Source organism: Aptenodytes forsteri, unplaced genomic scaffold (genome assembly GCF_000699145.1).
Source record: "Aptenodytes forsteri isolate BGI_AS27 unplaced genomic scaffold, ASM69914v1 Scaffold56, whole genome shotgun sequence".
Classification (NCBI taxonomy): Eukaryota; Metazoa; Chordata; class Aves; order Sphenisciformes; family Spheniscidae; genus Aptenodytes; species Aptenodytes forsteri.
Window position 1 is genome coordinate 129,111 of NW_008796213.1, and position 18,771 is coordinate 147,881.

The 18,771-nt window shown below is 49.0% G+C and overlaps 1 protein-coding gene across 1 annotated transcript in view; it reads right to left on the bottom strand.

Moving 5' to 3' along the window:
* The window catches only part of B4GALNT3 (beta-1,4-N-acetyl-galactosaminyltransferase 3), a 74,161-nt gene that overhangs the window by 54,401 nt on the left and 989 nt on the right, over positions 1 to 18,771 (bottom strand). The window contains exon 2 of the mRNA XM_009288392.1: positions 18,731 to 18,767. Coding sequence (XP_009286667.1) covers positions 18,731 to 18,767 — 37 coding nt within the window. The remainder of the gene's footprint in view (positions 1 to 18,730; positions 18,768 to 18,771) is intronic.

The following is an 18,771-nucleotide window of genomic DNA, read 5'->3' on the forward strand; positions in this document are numbered from 1 at the left end:
GGTCCCATGGACTTGTGCACCTTCAGGTGCCTTAGATGGTCTCGAACCTGATGTTCTCCCACAGTGGGCGGCTCTTCATTCTCCCAGTCCCCGCCTTTGCCTTCTGCAGCTTGGGCGGTGGGGCTTGAGCACTTGCTGGTGAAGACCGAGGCAAAAAAGTCATTGAGTACCTCCGCCTTATCCGTATCCCAGGTAACCAGGTCTCCCGTTTCATTCTGGAGAGGGCCCACATTTTCCCTCATCTTCCTTTTATCCCTGACATACCTATTTACTGAGGTCTCTTGCCTGTGGCACATCAGTATCCTACACAGAGAGGATACTTGGCTATCACTATGCACGAGGGAAGACAACAAGAGAGACCCTATGTCGACAAGGGACCAACACAGGAGAGAAAGCTCATTTAACAGTGCCTGAAACCACTTGCTCCTCTGGTTGGCGGCAAGTGCAGAATGCAGCCTGCATCACTCAGGGTGTTTTAACACAGCATCCAAGTCTGATCTCATGAATCCCAGGCTGGGTCTTAACATTAACCCTATGTTAAAACATTAGGGTAGAGTGTAATGAAGTGTCCCACATGCTGGCTCTATACAAAGGAAACCACTGCAGCCTGCAAGGCTTTTATGCAGAATAGTGAAGCTGGTGTGGAAGACATGCCTCTGGTCTATAAAACAATGCACTGAGCATTGTCAGCAGGTTGTTTAAGAGCAGCAGCACACTGCTTAGCTGCTAAAACCTCACCTCCACTTCACACTGTGGCCTCCCCAGGCTCAGAGGGAGGAGAGAAGAGCTGAGACTAGACGTTCATTACAGATCAGCTGCACACAGGCCACCTTGGGTCAACGAAGTGCATGTAAAATTGCCCTAGCACTAGCTCAGCTGTCTGCCATGCAATGGAGCTCAGCATCAAATTCCCTGGCCACCTGAAACAACACAAAGTGAAGTGCAGGTGCTGCAATTCTTCTGCTGGGAAGTAATCATTCTTAACCCAGAGCAAACAGGTTTGGTTAGATGTGCTCAGCAAACATTGAAGAGCACAGGTGCCTGAAGATCACAGGACACTTAAAAGGCGCTATCATGAGACTATCTTAGCACATGATGCAAAATTAGGTTAGACCTTTGTTTTCTTGGGAGATTCAATTGCTAGTTTCTGGACTCTGGGCTGCTTTGGTAGTACTTGGAGCACACAGAGAGCCTCTATATGTGGAAAATGCTACACGTGGAAATGCCTTTAGAACCCGAGATACACACACCTGCAGAGAGTAAAGTTACAGCCATTTCTTTACAAAGCTACAGATCCAGACAGTACTATCACATATATTTTAAATAATAATAATTAAAAAAATCAGGATTATTTATAAAGGAATGCAAAGAAATGCACACAGGGATTTGTACGGTTTCATTTAAGCCATATAGTGAGATGACAAATCCCAAGCACACACAACAGACCCAGCTGGCAAAATCCGAAAGCATGAAAGAAAAATCATAGCCTACGTGCCTGCAACTGTGCAAACGTTATCTACTAATGTTCATGAGAAAAAGCACCAATGCTGCATGCCTCTGCCTCATCCTTGGAGCAGAGCAGCTCCACTGGAACTGCTGAGGTGGCCAGGGCTGGACAAGGGCTGTCCTGAGCATTTGCTACCAGCACAAGAGGTGGCTCAAATTTCCCCCCTGTCCCCCCCCCCCCCCCCCCCCCCCCCCCCACTTTCCTCTCATTCTTTTTTTCTTTTCCTTGAACATGCCTGCCCTGGGAGACCCCCCCCAAGCACTGCCCAGTTTGAGGACCAGCCCAGCATCATTCACCTGAGCTGTCCTCCCTCCAGGGGCCTCTACCCTCAGCCAAGCAATGTATGAAGCCCCACTCTCCTGAAAAAAGCTTTCCAGAAACTAAAGCCTTAAGCTGCCTTTGCACCGTATCGCTCAGCAATAGAGAAATACACCCAGATCTAACACCATGGGATACAGGGGTCCTGCTCAGCCTGGTAATGAACTACCCTGGGGAAATAGTGGCAGGTCACCCCACTTGAACCACTCCAGTTTCAGGGTCTGAGACAAGAATTATAAGCAGTCTTCAGACCCGCAGAGCCCAAGAAAGGCATCTCCCTGGATTTTAGCAGCTTGACTGTGAGAAGGTATCTCAGCAGACCTTGCAAATGCCCAGCTCTGCAGAGGGGAGGCAGCAGAATATTGCAATAGTGGATTTTAAACAGACTGGTTGCAGAAGTAAATTTAGCACAGGGACACAGGGGCACCCTCCAAGTCATACTCCACCCCTCCTTCCTTTGCCAAAGTGCTGGCAATGCACGCTGTCCCAGTTTCAAGGGAGCACCAGCCCCTTCCCAATGCCTTCTCTAGGGCGGTGGGGGAGCCTCCATGCTGCACAGCACCTAAAGCGCTTACCGTCATATAGCATCTTCCCAGCAGCTCTGCAGGGCCTTGGGCAGGGATGCTGACAGCCTGTCTGGCGTGGACAGAGGAGCCCAGTGCTGCAGCTGGAAGACAGACTTCCTGGATAGCCTCAGACAGCAAAGGCGGGCCATTTCAAGTGGCTGTCTGGTTAGAAATTAGTGTTTTTGCCAGTAGTCAACGTCAGAACAGAGTTCAGTGAGGGGAAGAGAACATGGAAGAACAATTTCCCCCCCTCCTCAATAAATGATGATTATTAAGAGCAAGGAGGTCCCTCTCATTGTTACCAGCAAGTGCAGGAAAAAGCCACTTTTCCATCACAGAACAACATTCAGCTGAGAAAAGACAAGTCCATCCTCTCAGGCTTGTGAGCCAAAGTGACACAACTGGCTTAAGCCCCCGTCCCCAGCAGTGCCACTGCCCCACAGGGTCACTCCAGCCCCAGCCCTCGTGCGTTCCCGCTGCCAGCACAGAGCGCCAGGAGCTGCCAGGAGTGCAGGGTGCCAGCGTCGGGAAGAAATCTTGTACTAGAAGACTTGCCAGATTTGTGCGAAGGGGAAAGAGCAGGACACAGCCGCCTCCCAGTAAGTCTGCAGCTGGTGGTGCTTTCTTCACCTCGCTGCGTTTCACGCAAATAAATCGTTCCCAGGAAAAACAATAGCCCTGAGCTGGTCTGACACAGAATGCAATTCCTCTTGCAGCTGCAAGAGGAATATTTTCCCATATATTTTATATTTTGCCTTTCTTTACCCATGCTAAAAATACCTCGATGTCCTTCACATAGACACTCCTCATTCCACCTCCGGCAGGGGAAAGGAAAGGGAAGCCAGGGATTCACTTGAAAGTTTTGTTTCCTTTACTTCACCGGCATGAAAACCACAGAGCGGTGCTCGCAGGAGGGAGGCACCTGTGCCTAGAGCTGAGACAGGAGCAAGGATGGACCCTGCCAGTACCACACCCGCTCTAGTTCCTGGAGCTCTCCCCTTTCCATACGCCTAACGTAATGGAGACCTGGCAGAGGGCTAGCACACACCCTCTCTACACACCTCCACACACAACTGGAGAGGTCACTTTCCAAGTTAGCTGGTTGAATGCATAAGACACAGCTAGTGCAGCCATCCCAGCTGCTCTCATTTCTCTGCTGTTTGCAGGAAAAGGGGAATTTCACCTCCCTTTCAGCAGAAACAGTTGTCAGGCAGACCATGAACATGCCTTCCTGGTTTTTTCCTTCTTCCTGCAGTTGGCCCAGCTTTCCCCACCAGCAGTGCCCACCAACCCTTGCTGAAAAAACAGAAACCTCAGTGCAAACCTTGTTTACATTTACTCTGACCTTTATTAGGCTATCAAGGGGTGCTCATTTTGCTCCACCACACCCCACGGTGTCCCTCCTCCTGTGTTGTCAGGACCAATAATATGCAAAACCCACAGCAGTTCTTCCTGCAACCGCCACGGCTTGCTGTTGTGCTGCCCTTGCACATACTGCAGATGGGTCCAAAGGCCACAGATAAAAGGAATAGGGTTTAGGGACCAAGTCCCCACCTCAGCTTCCACCCACTTCTTGCCCCGGGCTGTGCAATTCAGGCAAGTGCAATGAATGGGAAAGGTCAGAAGTGAGACCTGTATTCTGGGGGCCCAGACAAGTTCCTGCCGCTGCATTACACACACTAGAAAAGTTGGTTCTCGAAAGACAGAGTAGCGGCATGCCTGGGGCAGCCAAACCAGCAGGACTGTACCAGCAGGGCAGGCTGGGTCCGGCAGAATAGTCAACAATGAAACAACATGCTTTCCCCTTGCACTGAAGTCATTTGGAGCCCAATTAATGCTTTTCCATTCATGGACGTTAAGTGTTTCAAAAGGATAAATAATAATTATCATCAACATCTTTGTCGCAGAGGCTAATTGAGGCACAGGCTGCTGAAGCAGCTCATCCTGAAGCCTCAGCTGCTCAGCAGCAGAGACAGGGATGGCGTGCACCCCTGTTTGCCCAAATTTGTGCTGTAACCACCAAACCACAGCCCCGCCTGGAGCCCGCCCTGCTGGGAGACCGCTCTGTAATAGAAAGCAAACAAGTGCTCATTTAGGGTGGGCAGCTACTGGGGGCAGCGAAATCTTCAGCAGCTTGTTCTGGTGGGGTGGGAGTGGTGAATACACACTAGTTTGTTATGGCAGCCAAACCCCACATCTGCCCTGAAAACCTCTCTCTAAGCAGGGAGACATCCAGGAGCAAGAATTGGCCTTCCTGACTGTTTATATGATATTCAAAGGGAGACTGAGAAGGAAACCGAGCTCTGAAAATCAGGATTTCCTATCGTGTCCCGAGACTGTCCTGGCAATGCCCTACTCTCCCCACTGCTTCAGCATCCCCCCAAGCACTCCCTGGCAGGGCATCCCCACCCCTCGCTACGAGACCCCTGAGAAGCTGGCAGGCATGCTGAGCGCTCTGCATGGAGAGATTTAAGACTGTTTTCCTTTCCCCCTCGCCAGGCTCAGCTAGGTCAGATGCAGCATTTGGCAAGGGAAGAGCTCCCTGCTAATTTTAGCCTCCGGCTCTCCACCCAGGCAGCAGCAGCAGCTCAACCGCTATGGAAAGCTGGGCAGCACCGAGGTGAGGGCTGGGAGACGCTGCCTTCAAACGGCCCACACGACCATGTGCTACCAGCTAAATATAAACCAGTGGCGGGCAGGGGGGGGAGCCGCTCTGGCTCGGGCTGAAGCAAATCCTTCCCCCATCACCCAGAGATGGAGCAAGGACAAACTGCAGCTCCTGAGGGGATCTGCTCCCAGACCTGGGCAGCGCTCGCAGGACTTGCTTTCTGCCCAGAGGGATAATTGAGGCTGCAAACTCACAGTAGGATCCCATGTGTTTTACATATTTTTTGGACAGATCTGGAGCTGGTGCACCTCAGACCCCAGCGCGCCATGCTGAGCAAGCACCACTTTGCAAACACCGCTCATACGAGAGCCTGGTCTGGCTCCTTCCCATAATGGTCACTTCTCCACCACGCTGCCTACTACAAAATGGTTATCCAGAGGCGAGATGCCCTCACTGCTGAGGCTGATAGCTGTAACGTCGCAGTCTCTGCTGTGGAAGTCAGTGCTTGGGGTGGAAGTTGAGCGCAGTGAGTTTTCCCCTGTGTCTGGATGCAAACTTGCACTGGTTCCAGCAAACAACACCTGTCCCTCTGTGTAAGAGAAAAACCCCAAAAGGGCATGGAAAGAAAGACAGAAAGGGAGCTCCGAGGATTATGAAAGGAGCAGAGGTAGCGTGAACCTGAGCAAATCCAGAGCGTTTCTGGATTAAATGCTACCTGAACATGGACCATAGGACTATGGACAAACGAAGCATCTTTTCTGTGATTTTCACTGTACCTAGAGAAAAGGGACTTTACATCCTTCATAAGTAAAGAGGGACACGTGAAAAATTCCCCACTACATTAGGAAATCCTTTTTCTACAGAAACTGGCAAAGTGCTGAGCGTTAGCTAGACACCCAGGACAAAACAGGTAACCACACTCTGCAAATCAAGCGGAGCAGCTGCAGCACTGAGCACAATGCTCTACACAGGGAAACCAGATGTCTTGGCAGACACCGAATACAGTAAAAAGCCACCATGGTACTAATTTTCAAGGCACCGAACATCCTTATGACACCAAATATGTTCTTAACCATCTCAGTAGAGCTGCTTATGGTCCCCACCAGCTTCTGTAATTAGTATCCCTGCATTTTCCTCCACCCCTTTTAAAACTCTGAGTCAGTGGTTTACTCTGTGCCCTCCAACTCCTTTCTACATCTCCTCTCTTTTTGATCGCTGCACCCGAGAGTAGATTCCAGCCTCTTTGCTCCACTGAAATCCCAAGTATTTGCTTCTAATTTAGCCTTCAGCTCCTTCCCCCTTACAACTTTTTAGTGCCCGTTGGCATTTTCTGATCACTCTGCTCTGACACTCACCTCGCTATGCCCCATTTTTGGCTGCTTCTTACTTGTGTTAAATAATCCCTATCGTCTGTATTCCCAAATGCTGCCTCTTCTCTCCTGCTTGGCTTGCCTTTCACTTTTCTTTTTTCCTCTACTTCTGCATGAGCTGCAAGACTTCCTAAAATATTTCTTTCCCCTCCTTGATGTGCCTATGTCAGATATCTAATTCAAACACAAAGTTACAAGAAAAAGGTGAAAACAGAATTTACAAAGGATCTAAGTTTAGGAAAAAACCCAACTAATCATGCCATTTGGGAAGCACAGGGTTTTGGGACAAAGCACTCAAGCGAGAGAGTTCTGGAAGACTCAGAGTTAATTGGCAAAGCAATTACAATTTGTGAAGCAAAGGAAATCAGCCACATGGCTGGAGCTGATGGAATGCAGACAGCGATCAGACAGTACAGACAAATTGAAATAATACTAGACAGACTGAGGCAGGGGGACAGTGGGAGTTCAAAGAGGGAGTGTGGCCTCCCCTGCCCCACCAGCACAAACAAAAGACCCTCTTCCCCAATGCAGCAAGCGGTGCGAGTCAGTGAGACACACCTGGAAACACCTTGCAAGACCTGCAAGGAATGACAGCATGTTCAGAGGAATCGCAAGTGCAGAGCACGACTATGGGGCGGCAGCAGCATTAGTGTTAGAAGTCATCAGGACTTCTTCAGAGGAGCAGCAGGGATGAAGACGAGGGCTCAGCAAAAAGGGAAAGGAACATGAAAGGCAGAGGCATTTATTAGTCGCAGACTAGGTGCAGGTGAGCAGCACCATACCAGCAACAGAGAAACTGCCAATGGATGAAAAGGCACTGGCAGAAGAAGCAAATTAAATTCAGGCTGAATGCTGGCGATCTTAGCTCCGCTACTGGAGCAGGTGAATAACACGGACAAGTAAATACACGATTGGCTACAGCCAGTAACTATGGGGGAAAGGAAAACACCCATTACCAAAGTTAAACTCTGTCAAACCCTGGTCTCGCAAAGCGCGTCCAATTCCCTGAAGAGGCAGGAGACCAAAACAGCAGAGACAAAATTAGAATACATCTATCCAAGGATAAATAAGCTCCTGACATAGTACAACCTGGAGCAGTACAACTGTCCTTCAACTCACACACCTTACAAAGCTCTTCCTGCCCTGAGGAAGCGGCTGCAAAAGAGCTGGACTGGGAAAGGCCCTGGGACTCAGCGATGGAGCTCAAGCAGCCCAGGTGCCTAGGCAGAAAGAGGTGATGAAGAAACCCCAGCCATGCTCCTCCTCCCACAAACCTGATTGCTTAGGCCCTGAAGAATTAAACACCTTTATAAAGAGGGTCTTGCCCCTGCCTGTGAGGGGAGAGGAGAATGATGGCCAATACCAAACCACTTCTGGTGCTTGAGGTGCTTGCAGCTGGTGGTCTGGCCAGCACGTGGAGACAAATCAAGCCTCAAGTTGGCAAAACCTTTTTTCACAGACCACCATTCAGGCTGTGTTTGGCGCTGAAGCTCTTTCTAGGACCCATATGAAACTGGATCCATGCAGACATTTACTCGGGGCAGGAGGACAGTCCTAGAGGATATCATCACCCGAGGCTTGGGAAAAGCTAGACCTGCTGGGTTTAAGCAAAAGGGTCTACATAACCTATGTGGCAAAAAGAAAAATAAAAATTGAAAGTTGAAGTGGTTGGCAACAGTAATGCCAAGGCTGCTGTCAGGGTGCCTGTCTCAAAGTCAGCGGGAAGGGACACAATGATTCTTGGAATAGTGAATTATATCAGACAAATTATAAATGCTTGAAAAAATGTCCTTCAGAGCTAAAGCATCCTACAGGCACAGGGCTTGAGTTTTAGCTGAGAAACTGAAAAAGAAATTATGCAGGCTTAGTGTTTTGAGAATAAGCAGTAATTCAGTGATCCACAGCTGACATATCGGTTGGTTTTGCTGTACAAGCCTGTTTTACAAACTGAATACAAGCCTAAGAGAGACATGGCGATTGCAGACACTTGCTAGCACAGGCCACAAAAATGCAGGGGAACCAAGCGCAGCAACGTCATACCATTGCCTGTCTCACAGACTCATAGAATGGTTTGGGTGGGAAAGGACCTTTAAAGATCACTTAGTCCAACCCCTCTGCCACGGGCAGGGACATCTTTCACTAGATCAGGTTGCTCAAAGCCCCATCCAACGTAGCCTTGAATGTTTCCAGGGATGGAGCATCCACAACTTCTCTGGGCAAGCTGTTCCAGTGACTCACCACCCTCATGACCAGAGGCAGTTCCCTCAGCCTGCCCTCGCGTGCCCCGGCCCCTCACCATCTAGAAGGCCCTAGGCTGGGCCCACACCCCATGCACCAGTGTCCTTCCTGGACTAGGGAGACCAGGAGGGGACAGAGGAGTCCAGATGCAGTTGCCAAAGTACCAAATAAGAGAGGAGGAAAGCATTTTTACTGTTCTTTTTCTTGTTTGATTGGTTTTTTAATTGTTTATTGCCAATCTTGAAAAGAACTCCTAATGAAGCAGCTAGAAGGAACCTTAACGCTGAAAGCCAGCACTTCTTCCTGGCAGAACTGCAGTCTCCTGCTTCTCCACAGGAACAGCTGTCCCTCTAACTTCTTTGCTTGATCTGTTGCTATTCTTTGGGCACCACCACGGAGGGTCTGGCTTCATCTTCAACCACCCATTGGGCAGCCTTCTCATCCTCAGACTGAAGAAACCCCACCTCCAGGCCTCAGGGACCTCAGTTGTCCTCCGAGGGACTCCTCCTGTCGCCCTGGCGCAGCAGCCTGGCAGAAGCCAGGTTGTCTCATCCCCTTTTCTTGGGGCTCAGAGCAGAAGAGATGGCACTCCTTCAGGAGGGGTGGGGGTGGGGGATGGGAAAGAAGGGCTCACACAACCCGTGGCAATCAACAAAATAATTGTTGATGCCAGGAGATGAAAGGGGTGAGCCCGCAGGATGGCCAGGCATGGAGGCTGGGCCTCCCAGGTAATGCCGGGCACGGAGGCTGGGCCGATGGTAGGGCACTGGCCGGGCGCTCCTACAACGTCGCTGCCATGGCGTCACAGAGGGGAGCCCTGGCACGGTGTAGTGGTGCCAGGTGAGCCACGCTGGAGGTGGATCCACTTCCATCGGTGGTTCTTGATCTTCGGGTGGATCCACCTCCATGGGCTCCACACCATCAACCACATGAGCAATGGCCATCGCGACCGTACAGCTGATGGTGTCCCCCCTCTGACACTGCCTCCTCTTCCTCTGCGTCTCCTGCAACCGCCTATCTGCCTTCCCACACAAAAGCGGGCAGCCACTCACCTTGCTGCTGTGGGACCTCTTTCTTCCAATCATCCTTGGAACCCGAGGGCCTCAAAGCTCAGCGAACTGTGGGCCACTGGCCAGGGTCCCTGTATTTATAGGGCCTGGAACAGAAGGCAGCGAGGTGGCTCGTGATATCAGAAGGATACTGTGATGGCGATGCATGTAGCCAAAGATGGCTGTTCTGGGAGTTGGGGGGCTTGTGGCCTGAAAGATGCCCTACTGTGGGAGAAGGAGGAGGGTCACGGGGGCTAAGGGCCACTTTCCTGGGGATCGCTCCCCTGTGCCATTCTGCTGCCCCTGTGGCACAGGGACTGCCCTCCACCTCCCCTTGCGTGCCCTAGGCTCCAGCCCCCTCCTCATCCCATGCCCGGGGTCCCCTGGACAACATGGTGGCCACAGTGTTCCAGGAGGGTCAGGAGTCCTCAGTGACCCCCCATGGACTGGGCTCCCTCCAAGCGACTCAGCCCCCCACGCTCAACAGTGGCTGCGAGGGGACAAAGCATCCAGACATCCCGCCAGCAGCAAAGGGAGGCGCAGCCAGCCTCTGCAAGGTCTCGCAGCACTCCATAAAGTCATCTTTGATTGCCAAGTGTTGCATGGGCCCTTCTTTCCCGTCCCCCGTCCCTGCCCCTGGAGCAGTGCTATCTCCTCCGCACAGAGCCCCAAGGGAGAGGGGAGGATAGGGCCCCCTGTCCCTCGGGCCGCTGTGCCGGCACAATGTAAGGAGTCTGTTGGAGGCCACCGAGAGAGGTCGGTGGGGCCTGGAGGTGGCAGGGTTTCTTTCCGCTCCAAGGGTCACCCTTGCTCTATTCTCTAGTTTTAAGGACAAACCTTCTCACTGCTTTCCCCCCGCCCCCAATAAGAAAGGGGCGACATATGACCTGGGAAAGACTTTAATAACGTGTTCATTCTTAACGCCTTGGCTTGGGTGTTATTTTGAATTTCTAAGTAGCTGCAACTACTCCCTCCCATCACTATGAGAGTACAGACTATGGGTCAAAATTGCTGTTCACAAAATTTCCTCTGAAATAGGCATGCATTGATGTTTTCAAGACACAGCAATTTCAAAATGAGACTCCTTTTATTTACTTCTTGTGTTAGGCAGACAATTTATTTTCAAGGTACACCTCTGGAAATTATAGTTCAGTCAAGTTTGGTAGGAAAACTTATTTTTGGCAGATTGTTGGTTTATTTTGCATTTTTTATTGAAAACAAATAAAACCTTCCCAAACGGCCTGCTTACCACAAAACATGGACTGTGGCAGCTAATGCTGAGTGAGCTGCTGCAGCAGGTAATTGAGGCTATTAGTACAGGGTGGTCTGGACAGGATATTCTCAGCCCGTTATAAATTTTGTTCTGCAGCTTAGATAGGGTTAATAGCACCCAGACATGACTACTGCAATTTTACAGAAAATAACATTACAAAATATAAATAAAACTAATTTAGGAAATGAAGGATTTACGAGAAAGGCTGGAGATATCTTAACTAGGTTCAAATGAACGGCAGCACTGAGGAAGCTGTTGGAGTTGCCAACACCAAATATACAGGCCAAGTCAAACAGCCCACACTAATGACATGGAAATAAGTGGCCTCTTGAAGCAAGGCAGAAACAGATTTATTTAGAATGGCAGGAAAAGAATACACATATCATTAATGTAGATTATCCTCACTTCAAGAGAGCTCTACTAGGCAATTCTGCAGCCTAACAGATGATGATGCAGATCAAATATTTTTACTGGTAAGTGGGATATAACAGTATCTGACAATGAACTACTGTTTAGTGTGCGTGAATTTACACAATTTCAGTGAAACGCAGGCTTCCATATAAGCCTGCTAGTTCCTAGTACTCACAGTCCAGAGGGCTAGCGGAAAAGAAAGTTAAAAAGATAAAGCATGTCTGTTACGGAAGGCCCCATAGTCAAGTCTCTGATCTGTATTCAGTGTTTTTGCATTACTGAGTAGCACTGGCTGTCAACTGCTCATATTTGGCTCAGCTGGAAAAGAAACCCAAGAATATTTGGACTGTCTGAAATCAACATCAAGGTCACCGAGATGGAAACCAGGAAGGAAGAAAACCCCCATGGATGATGCAAAGGCCTGGGACTTACCATTTGAATCTCTGATGGAAAACAGTGACACAGAAAAGCAAGAATAGCACAAGAGGCAATACTTTAGCCACATAAGGGTATCAGATAGACCTACAGTGTAAAGTAATAGGTGACAGTTTTTCCAGCTTCTAAAAACAAGGGGGATAAGAAGCCACATTGACCTCTTTTCCCCCTCAGAAAAAAAAATCTCAAATGGGAAATAGTCACAGAATGCTGAAATAACTAAGCCTTAGGCAATAATAAAATCAGAATTAATGACCTTTTGAGAGGGGCACTGATGCTTCAGGGGGACTCACAGGTCCACCTGACAGTCTTTGGATCGTCTGAAATGATCCAACATCTCAAAGACTAATTGAATCTCATTATTCTGCGTAGCTGATTTAAATTCTTTATGATACCAACATGAATTATTTTTCTGAGGTGTCTTTGGAGAAGGCCGATTTACTTAACAGCAATGTTGCCCCAGACCATCTTAGCATCTCAAAGTGTAGGGGACTCTCTCCAGATCAGGAATATCAAAGCCTTTGTGCTTTGGTGTGGGAAAGTCTTCTCAGGAAAAAGAAGTACAGGGGAGCTCTGATCAAGATCCTGGTGTATTTTGGTTTGGCTGATTACACACACAGACTATGAATTTCTAACATCATGAAAAGCGTAAGTATCTAAGCACCAGGTTCACATCTGTTTCCACCCAAGGCATGACATGGATCTTTCTTAAATCTCACACCACATCTAAATAGGACAGCTTATTTCCTTTTCTGGAAAGCCCTTCTCAGCTATTACTGCAAGCCTGAATAAAGCAATTGAATTGAGAAGTGACTGGAAAAGGGAACATCAATGCACAGCAAGAACAAATAGGAAAGCGAAACTCAAAGTACAACAAAATATATAACCCCATCAATTCTTGAGGCTATCATTGTAAGCGCTGGAGAAAGAACCCCATCATCACTCCGTTCCCCACTGCCACGACCTACAAGGCAACCTCTGTCTTCAGGAAAGCATCCTGCCTTTTACCATATGGCAGATGTCGGTAATTCCAAACCATGAGATGAAAGACGATGTCCATCATCTCTCCCAGCGCCACTCTTCCTTTGCATCTGCCTGAACTTGCAGGCGAGAGAAGGCAGAGCCTTCATGTTACTATACCACACGCAGAAACACATCTCCAGAAGACTGTAGCATTGCTCTGCCAACCCCACAGCGTGGGAGAGCTGCACAGGAGGGCACCACTCCGTGAGATCCGAGTCATCCTAATCCAGTCTGACTCAAGACAAGAAGGTGTCGTGCGGGAATACATGCTGTGTTGGCACACCACTACACAAATCTGTCGTAGGTAACGTGTACGTAAAGGGATGGCGCAAGAGTTTATTTATAACAATAATATGTAATCTTTGCAAATGATTTGGGGATCTTCTGGGGCCAGACAAACCGTCGGCCAGGTTCCAAGAAAACAAACACTCACAACTCTCACTCAGTGCACAGAGACCCAGGCACTCGGTGCCACTCCACAAAAGGGTTCTTTAAGAGTCAAATCCCTACCTGACTTCAAGTCAAGAGGTGAAAAAAGCCAGGTTCACAAATTACCTGCAGTATGTGCCCCAGCAGCAGTGAAAGGATACACTGGCCCAGGACAAGTATGGTGTAGCTAGCACGAGGTCCAGGCATCCCCTGGCTGCTGTGTCAATGAACCTCACAACCAAGCTAGAGTACAATCCAAATTGTGCTCAGTGGCCCTGGCTTCCCCGCTGAGTCTGTGATAGCGGTCTGTGCTGTGAATATGGGCCTGGGGATGCTGACTCACTTTACATAACACCAGTGCAGAGCAAGATGTGACAGCACTTCTGATCATCCTCCAGGGAGACTGAACTGACCACCTGGAAGTGAAAAATCTGCCCCACCTGCAGTGCCCATCCTTCTCCTCGCAGCTATAGTGGCCCATGATGTGCTTTGGGGAATGGTGTTGCTTGGCATAGGTCCCTGTGAACGAAGGTCTCGCTAGTGTCTTCAAAAGCACAGAAATATATGCAAACTTCATGGTATAGATGTTCCCCTGCTGCCAACGCTTTTCTTCAGTCAGGATGAGGTGCTTTGGGGGTGACACCTAGTTTAAGTTTTCCTCTGAGTTAACAGTTTCTACAGAGAGGAAACAGATACTTCAGCCACCACTGGAGAGCCTGACACAGTCCAATCTCTTCCCATGGGCACTCAGTAACCTTTGGTGCAATTAGCTATGCAAAAGAGCGATACTGTGCATGTACAAGCAAGTAACCTTGCGTGTGAGCGATTGCAAAAGTCAGCCCGCATGCATGTGAATGAACCTGCATACGTAGGTGTGCTCACCCTTATGCATAGGTGCTTCTGAGGGTGCTTGGGCAGGGAGGCTAGGGAAGGAAGTCAATGCATTACATTAAATGAGCAACTTCAGCTTTCTGCCAGCTGCTTTCGTCGTACAAACACATGCACCTGCCCATCCACACCAACACTCGGGTCAATTTTTAAGCAACTCGCGCTGCTTTGTAGTAGCCTGGATGCCTGAAGATCAGAGAGCTGACCATGGTGGGGGGGTAAGAAACCAATTTTCTGGGGAAGGAAAGGGACACTAAAGATGTACATATTGGGGAGGTGGAAGTCTTGCCATAAGGACTTTGTTATTCGCGCATGTCCATGGTTTCTCCTGAACCGCTCCTATTTCCCACTTCAGAGAGTGGGACTGCACGCTACTGCGTTAAAAAAGCGGCAGTCTGAGACACGAGAAGTGAGACAGAAACCACTTGTCACAATCCAAGATAGGAAGATTACACACTCCCAGTGTTATTTACACACAACAATAAAATGTGGAGGAACAGGGGTAGGTTGAAGCAGCTGGGAGAGACAGGTTAAAGAAGGGCCCCCTGATCCCTTGTTCCTACAAGAGGCACCTCCCAGCAATCTAATCTAATCCTGCACACCCTGCTTGTACCTGGCTCAGTGTGACGCTCACACCTGCAATAAAGGAAATTAGTGCAAGTGATTTATAGCCTCCTGAGATACCATGGTCTTTGCAGAAATAAAACAGAGTCTGCACAGCTACGGCTGGGAATGACCTCACCTCCAAGTTTCTTCAGGGATCAGGATTCACTTTTACTATGTTGACACAAGGTTTTAAAGCAAAGGGGGATCGTTGCACATCCCCCTTGCCTGCAAGCACGGCTTGCTGACGCCAGCCTTGCTCCCTCAGAGTCATACCCTTCTGCACAGGCGAGCGAGATGAGGCACTGCTGGGCACAGCAGAGAAAAACAGGTAGCAGGAGGAAGCCCCTGACCCACCAGCCTTTCCATCCAAACAGAGCATTGCAGCAGCTCTGGGAAGACGCAGTGTCTTGGGGTGGGGGTCTCCCCTGAGGAAGACCTGTCCCTGCCCTCGCCCCCTCCAGCCATGCTGCCAAGCCAACGGCATTACAGCACTAAAGGCAGGGTGCAGGACTCGCTCTCCAGACCTGGCTGCTCTGTGCTTTACTGGTATTTTGTCCCTCCCCAACACCTCATTCACCCTTGAAATAAGAAAGCTTCCCGTCTCCAGCATTCACTTGCAGGAGCAGAGTGTGCTGTCTAGCAGCTAGTAAAGATGAGAAAAACATGTCTGCTGGAGAGCCCACTCCACAGAGGTCAGTGCCTGTCAGCAGCAGGAGTAAACAGACTGTGTCCAACTCCTCAGGTTTCTTGGCAGGGAGGCAGTGTCCTTCCTGTTACAACTTGTTTTGGATGACAACAGGCCACATTTCATGTGAGGAGAGTTGTGCCCATCTTCAACTCACATCATCCTGCTTGTTTTTCTTCACTTAGCTGTAAACATGTCTAAGATTCCTATAAATACCTATTGGGCAACAGACCAGCCAAATATGCTCAAATAAAAAAAAAAAAACAAACCCAAGAAAAAGAAAAAGGCAAGCCCCACAACAACAGCAGGAACAGAAACACCCTCCTGCCCATGAGAGACAACAGTCCTGCCAATAAAGCTCCCTGTGAAGAGTATGTAGGAATACCTCGATGCAGTCACATCACAAGACAAAAATGATGTTTTTTGACCAGACCGACTGCTCATTTCAGCATCACCTTCAAAGGAAAGCTATCACTCATGAGAGCCCATACTATTATCCATCCCTGTCCAGCCCATCCCAAACCTCCCTGACAGCTAGAAAAGGGCCCAGATCAACTCAGGCACACATGAATCCCAACCCATAGGGTATACTGAGCACGAATTCTGCACCTCAGGCTGGTCCCTCAACCTTTAACGTTTACAGCAAAATGAACCTCACGGCCAGAGCCTCTCCCAGCGTATGGCGATGCAGCGCCATGGAAGCCAAAGGGTACCAATGATTACAGATTATTCTCCTAGGCCCTTTATTCTCTTTCATCCAAACTTGCTTATTTGCTTAACTTTGTTGCATAGCAGAGCTGCATATACATCAAGTGAGGACAGTCAGGGCCTCAATTTTTAAGCATCACTTACTCAAATGGCCACACCCAGGCCATCTGACATTTCCTTCCTCCACCACACACTGATCTGGTGAGGGAAGAGGAGGAAAGGAGCATAAAGCTGGGGAGGATCCACCATGCCTGAGGACTTGCTCTAAGACGCTGACCCGGGAGCAGGGGTGGCATAGGGGCATCACAGTGGCTTGTGCTCCATCCCACGCGTGGCTGAGAAGAAGGGGAATTATTTTCCGTGACTCCTTACAGGCTGGCAAGAAGAGGGCTCACCTCGCTGGAAAGAGAAAACATACTTGGCTTTCCACACACAGGCTGTTCTGCAATGCCTTTTAGGGAGGCAAGAAGAAACTCTGTTACAGACATAGGAGATGGAAACAGCCATCTCCCGTAGATCTCCTTGCAAGCCCAGCAGCTCTTCAGCTTTCTGGCCCCATGGAGGGAGCCTCCTAGCCTTTTGCCCAGAAAAATTACCCAATAAACAGCCTTTGTATTTTATCATTAATAACTGGGGAGGCTGTTGCATCAGATAAGTTGAGGTGGTAGCTCTTGGTTGGTCCCAGGTGTGACTTACAGTAGGGTTCCCACCTGGGACACGCGACAGAAAACAATGCAGAAACGAGAGGGGGAAAAATATTAATTGCTCTGAGAGTCACTCCCTCCTACACCAGCTCCCTGGGATCCCTGGAAAGAGTCACCACACAGACTCACAAACGCAGCCGCCCCAGTCCCCAGAGAAGAAAACATTATTTAGTTTTAACAGCCAAAAGAAAACAAATACTATTTGTCTTTCACACCGACTTCTGATTTCTCTTAAAACAAAGGAGGCTTTTAGAGGTACTGGGGCAAGAGGAAGGGTGGGGAGGGTCACAGATTAACCTTCCTCCTGTGAGCAGGTTCGAAGATCCTGGCCACAAGGCCGGGAAAACATGACGCCAAGTACCCAGCGCGCCCACAGAGCTTCGGCTCTCTGGGCACAGCTGCTCTCCCTCCGTGATGCTGCAGAGCCACGAGGAGCTGCCTGCCGGAGGGTTTCACCATCCCACCCTTTCCAGCAGTGTTTAAATGCCTTCCGCACGCAATGAGCAGCAACATCTCTGGTGGATTTAGGAGAATCCGGACTTTTATATAATTGAACTTTAATATAACATAATTATTTTCCTCGTCTTCTGTTTTAGTTGGTAGTGACCATAGTCATGTCACTGTTTCCAGTTTTCAGTCTTAAAACAGAATGACTTTTATAACAGAGATGTAAAAATAACCCTGCCTAAAAGCAAAAAGGAAGAACCCAATTCATAAGAGAAGTTGTTTGCGCCTGCACATCGCTTCTGACCTCACGCTCTCTGCCTGTTTCTCCCATTGCATTGCTGGCAGCGAAAGGACCGTCAGCTGTACGGCTCCAAACACCCGACTCGGCCCCTCTCTCCTTATAACCACTGTTTTAAATACCTCTGAGTGGTTTGATTTCTCCCTTGCTGCACCACACAAGTCCTCTACATACCTCTACAGTCTTCTCTAAGGATCTTTGCGGGGTATTGGCAAAGTGGCGTACAGTAAGAGGCTTAGCTGGATTGCATGAAAGATGTAATGCAAAGTAGACTCGTCGTGCAACCCATCTTCTCATGTCCCAACTAATTCCACCAGGCATAAAAAGCAGATTATAACTAGAGGATTTAGCCTAGCCAAAGAAATCAGATCTCTTACGCTGTTGGAACAATAAATATGTGGGTTTAGCCTTAATGTCACATATAATACAGAACAAATGGACAAGCTGAAGTCCTGTAATGGACTTAGTGGGAGTAGCCATTCATGGAGCTCCTTGCACAGCCACAATCTAAAGCTTTAAGACTGAAACCAAGCCTGACTCATGGGAGTAAGAATCAGGGGGTTTATAATGTGTAATGAAGGGACCAAGACGCTGAAAAGTGTTAATAGTTAAATGTTCATGTGTATTTGAAAAACTACTATCAAATTAGATTGGCACCAAGCACTGATATTATTTTAAGAACAGCAGCAACAACGCCATAGGCTTTTACAAAACCTTGGGCCAGTCAAAACTTTCTTGTAACCGTAAAAAAGAAGAGAAGCATGAAAACCCACGTGACACCGATAGAAATAACTGTTTTCGTCTACTTCAGAAAAAGAGAAGCTAACTGCACTTAGTATCAGCCCTGCTGTACTCCTAAAAGTTTGCACAAAATGAACCCATTGCTAGGCAAGTGGTGCGCATCTCCAGGGTATGCATTCCCTCCTCCTTTGCGTACGCTTCCTCTCTCATCAAAGCGATATTCAAAGCATCTTTGCTGCCTTCCAGGTTAGCACCAGAGCACCGCGAACAAGAGACACCTCAAAGCCGTGTCTCCGGGCTCTGCAGTTCCAGCAAGGTCACGTTTTGACAGGTCTCCTGACAGAGAGGAGGGCGAGAGCCGACAGGCCAAAGGCAGAAAAGTGAAAATCCCCAACGCCCATCTCCTTCCCGGGGGACAAAACCCACCTCCGCCCCCGACGGCTCCCCGGGAAGCGGCTCGCCGCTCG